Consider the following 4,490-nt stretch of genomic DNA (forward strand, 5'->3'; position numbering starts at 1 on the left):
GTTCACACAGAAAATTTGAATTCAAAACAGAATTATAAAGAAATATAAGATTTATTCAAAAAAACTAAATAATTGAAAAAACTTGGAATTATGCATTAAAAAATTGGAATATTTCCTAAGGAAACACCTGAAGAAAGTAGTAGCTACACATCTACTATTTTTTTCGTTACAATTTCTACATCTTTTTTTTTCCAAACGAAACTTACTTTGTGAGCTTTAAGAGACAAATCCTTACATGCTAAGGTAACATCAACGAATGCTTCGTTTTGTAGGAGCTGGTGAAACACTGAGGTCATGTTACTTTGGTAATTGTTCCATCGTAAACAGTAGTGTTGCCCTGTCATTTCCTTATCAATTTGTACTGCAATATAAACGAATACTATCAGCAAACCAGACGATATTCTTTTAAATTTTAACACGTTTGTGTAACTAAACAAACAACAACCGAGATTCTCGATTTAAATTACATTAACTGGTAAAATTCATTTGGTAATTTTTATTTATTCAGTTATTTATTTTTTTAATTAATTTCTCGTTTTGTGGAATGGATGCCTCACGTATATACATACAATACGTATATTGACTTTATCAAATCAATGGAAAATACATGATGAGTGTGTTGAATAAGCTTTTTCAATCATGTCTACCTAAATATATCATCTACTTCTCCAAATATTATTATCCTAAATTAAATGAACACTTAAACTATTTTGAATAAGGTGTAAAACTCGGAAAAAGCTCTAAATTTCGTTATTAGACTTAGATTACTTTATTACTTATACGATAAGATGGCTGAAACTATTTGTACGGATTTTCCTGTACCACGTCGCATTCTTTTAAGCCTTTTGACGACTGCATACAGTGGAATATTTCTGTGTTAGGTCCTCAATTTACTAGTGTATATTTTGTGAATTAGTGTATTAAAATTACTGTTAATACGAATATGTAAAAGAAACAATTTATTGTGATTGTCATTAATATTTGAAGGTACCTCGCTGCATTTGTTAAAAGAGAAAATTAATTCAGGTTTTGGTTTTCGTCGTTGCTGTGCAACTTTTTCCTTCTTTACGTCCTTTCTTTTATCCTTTTCTCGTTCTTTTCTTTGGCTCTTTTTATTTTCTTTGCCGGTATTGATTTTTATTTCAAGCTATTTTCTCGTCTATTCATTGTAGCAAGCAAGCAAGAAAGCAACGGGCTTGGCCTGGCTCGTTTTTGCTTTCCTACACTGCTTTCACGCTCCAAAGTCTTCAACGGTCTCCTTTCATTATTCGAATATTGCTTGACTAACTACCTGGTGGTTCACGTACAAGAAAAGATGGTACACGAACAATTTGTACCTGTCCTGTAGGTACTACTCGGAAACCAGCATTTTCTAGAAGTGCTTATTTAAGCCAATTCCAAAAATTTTTAGATGAATCTTTATGGTATGATTGACTTTAAGGAATCATTAAAATCACATTTGATTAATATACGTTCTTAATGAGTACTTACAATTAATAATAAGAATGATCTGATAGCACTTCAATTTTTTAAATTTTAATTTTTTTTCTATGATGGTTTCTCACAAGCTACTGATTAGGTAAAGAGTCCTTACATGGAAATGGTACGTACTTGACAAAGATCTAATCAGTGAAAATCGAAACAATGTTAGTATTTATTATTAATCCTTTCTGAAACTTTATAACGCGATTTTTGTTAATTTCATTTACAATAATAATTATTTTTCTTTGTTTCACTGACCATAATTTTTTCGAAATTAAATTATTGCAAAATCCACCTTACTTAAATAAATCCCAAAGCAAATAATCATTTTATGTTTGATTATTTATTATCATACTCCTTTTGAAGCTTACTGTACTTTCCTAGATATTGTAAATTTAAATATGACAAAATTGTTTTATTTTATATTTGAAATAAAACGGATATATTTTATTGGTATTGTATGTATTAGTATCAAATCAGTTTGTGTAGCAATGAAAGTGTATGACAGATGTTTACATGTAAAATATATAATACAACACCTATGGTGTCATGTTTTCCATCAAATTCTGAGTTGATATTTTAAACTAAGACTGCAACAACAAACACCTCAAAAGCGTTGTTATTTGCCACCTTATCAAATAACAAATATTATGTGTATTGACTTCCTAGTTTTTGTGTAACATCAACTGATAAAAAACTGCTTTGATTTTATAATAGCCATATTGGCGGCAACTACTTAACCAATAGTATTGAAACGAGTAGGTACGTCGCCATGGACACAATGTTGCTAGCACGAATCACATTAATCAAACTTCTACATCTAACCAATCACGTTTATTGTTACAATTTAAATATGAAAAAACTTTATGGTGTTTGTGAAGCTATCACAAAACAGGACTACAGATTTTTAATTATTATTTCAACTGTTGACTCATGCATAGCAGGTGGAAAAGAGGTTTTTGGAATAATAGCATATTTTGTGCAGCTTTTGGTTTAAATAGATTTAATTTTCTTCGTATGGAAGATAATAAAATTAATAGATGAAATAAAGAAAGCGTTTCGCCTTAAAAGATGTGGCATTTTAAGAATGCATATAGCTAGATAGTAACACATTTTTTTCGATAAGACTTTTATTCCGCTTGAGAATGTAGATAAATTAGTACCTATTTGCTATTAAATGAGAGCATATTTACATACACATGTGTATTGTATGTAAGTAGAGATATAACTGTGTTCCTCTGTCAATTTTCCTTCATTACTTTCACTCTTACCAATATGGTTAGATTTGTTTACATGCATTTTATATTTGTTTGCCATTGTAATTCTCGAATGGAAGAAATAAAATGTGGAAATTAGTGGAGAATTGCAAACACGCAAAAGTCGAAAAAGCACTAATTAAAATTTATACACTTATAATGTTAGAAGGTAGAGATAGTTCATAGGCAACACATGATGTTTAATGTTTATGTATATAAGAAAGGCATCCTTGTCAAAATAAAACTGGGACAGTACAGTTGTTGTCTTATTAAAGTTGCAAATTGACATAAAAAAGTTACGGAAATGTAAAAGCTAACGAAGAAATATTAAATTAATATTCAAGGCATTAACAGGATTCTTACCTGTTCTGCCAATGTGGAAAAAACAGATGTCACAAAATAAACATGCAAATTTTATCTGGGATAGAACGCGGAAAATGAAATAGAACCAAGACGACAGTGGAAAACAGACTGTACGATTAGAAAAGACAGAGTCACTATTTTGTTGTGGATCAAATTCGTTCTCTCTTTCATCTCTAATGCTCTCTCTTTTAAGTTTTCACCATTCTCTCTCTCTTGTATCCACATCTACTTCAGAGTTGTGATCAGGCGATGGAACTTGCACGAAGCAAAACTCACAAAATTTTCGTTTTACCAAACGGGGCTGAAAGCTGGCTACGCGATTGGTTAATATATGAAACATCTGCCGCGAAACGTCGCAGTTAACCAATTTGATACGTTTGCGCAGCTTTTAACGCGTCATAGGTGCTTCGTGCAGTAGCTATCGCAATTCTGTGCAAGCCCGAAAAGCCTGTTTGTTACCAGCCCATCGTAGTTACCTTGAAACTTCGAGAGAGGAAAGCAGAAAGCGCACTGGCTGTCGAACTGAATATAATAACTTATTTATTTAAGTGATTTAAGTTTAAATATTGTGATATAATATTAGTGCCAAACAGGTAAATATACTTCCTAATTATTTTTAAAATTATTTATCTGAAATTTACACGGTTTTTAAACTCTTGAAGCGTTGGTAGTTAACCGGTCGGGTGGAGCTTTTGCATTTTCAGGCATTATAGTGAGCTTTCGAATAATTTATCATTTAAAAAATTAGGTCCGTTCGTGAATGTGCGATTTGTTATATTTTCCGTTCGATTAAGTGACTGAATTGGATAATACCAATTTTTTTTTCTGTGAAACAACGACGCCACGCCATTTTTCCAGTTTGGCCTGGAAAAGCCGCCATTATGCCATAGCAAAGCCGTTACCCGTTTTCCACCACCCCACCACCATCGCTCCATCCTTTATTATCCCAGAGCTTGTAAGCTCCCAGGCATAGCTTTCTTTATTGATTTTTGTGCGCGCCATCTTCGCGTCGTTGTAATTCTCCGAAAAGCGACTTTAACGATTTTCTCTTCCGTTTTATAGAAAGATGGACGACGATCAACAGTTCTGTCTACGATGGAATAATCATCAGTCAACTTTGGTTGCTGTATTCGACACATTATTAGAAAATGGAACGCTAGTAGACTGCACATTGGCTGCCGAGGGCAAATTTTTAAATGCTCACAAAGTCGTCCTTTCAGCTTGTAGCCCATATTTTGAAGTGAGTCATTTCCGCCATTTTTTTTTTAACTTTCACTAATTAGTTTTTAATTGTAGTTGACATTAATTCTATAATGCTATTCAGAACTATTTTTTATAATACACCTTAATTATTTTTATTTTAATTTTTTTAACATTATTTAATTTTTT

At 31.9% G+C, this 4,490-nt stretch overlaps 2 protein-coding genes across 54 annotated transcripts in view; one reads left to right on the forward strand and one right to left on the reverse strand.

Moving 5' to 3' along the window:
* The window catches only part of LOC108742238, a 12,129-nt gene extending 8,821 nt beyond the window's left edge, over nucleotides 1-3,308 (reverse strand). The window contains exons 1-2 of one of the 4 annotated variants that reach the window (XM_018477330.1): nucleotides 3,102-3,306; nucleotides 207-361 (exon numbers count right to left, since the gene is read on the reverse strand). In XM_018477330.1, the coding sequence (XP_018332832.1) occupies nucleotides 207-344 (138 nt within the window). In that variant the 5' untranslated portion in view covers nucleotides 345-361; nucleotides 3,102-3,306. Of the gene's footprint in view, nucleotides 1-206; nucleotides 362-3,101 lie in introns of those variants that run through there. The other 3 variants (XM_018477331.2, XM_018477332.2, XM_018477333.2) reach the window with 3 other exon arrangements.
* A 259-nt stretch (nucleotides 3,309-3,567) lies between these two features.
* The window catches only part of LOC108742239 (longitudinals lacking protein, isoforms A/B/D/L), a 124,524-nt gene continuing 123,601 nt past the window's right edge, over nucleotides 3,568-4,490 (forward strand). For 38 of the 50 annotated variants that reach the window (XM_025978868.1, XM_025978862.1, XM_025978860.1 and 35 more), the window contains exons 1-2: nucleotides 3,569-3,694; nucleotides 4,164-4,341. In XM_025978868.1, the coding sequence (XP_025834653.1) occupies nucleotides 4,168-4,341 (174 nt within the window). In that variant the 5' untranslated portion in view covers nucleotides 3,569-3,694; nucleotides 4,164-4,167. Of the gene's footprint in view, nucleotides 3,695-4,163; nucleotides 4,342-4,490 lie in introns of all 50 variants that reach the window. The other 12 variants (XM_025978848.1, XM_025978845.1, XM_025978846.1 and 9 more) reach the window with 1 other exon arrangement.

Source organism: Agrilus planipennis, unplaced genomic scaffold (assembly GCF_000699045.2).
Source record: "Agrilus planipennis isolate EAB-ADULT unplaced genomic scaffold, Apla_2.0 scaffold317, whole genome shotgun sequence".
NCBI lineage: Eukaryota > Metazoa > Arthropoda > Insecta > Coleoptera > Buprestidae > Agrilus > Agrilus planipennis.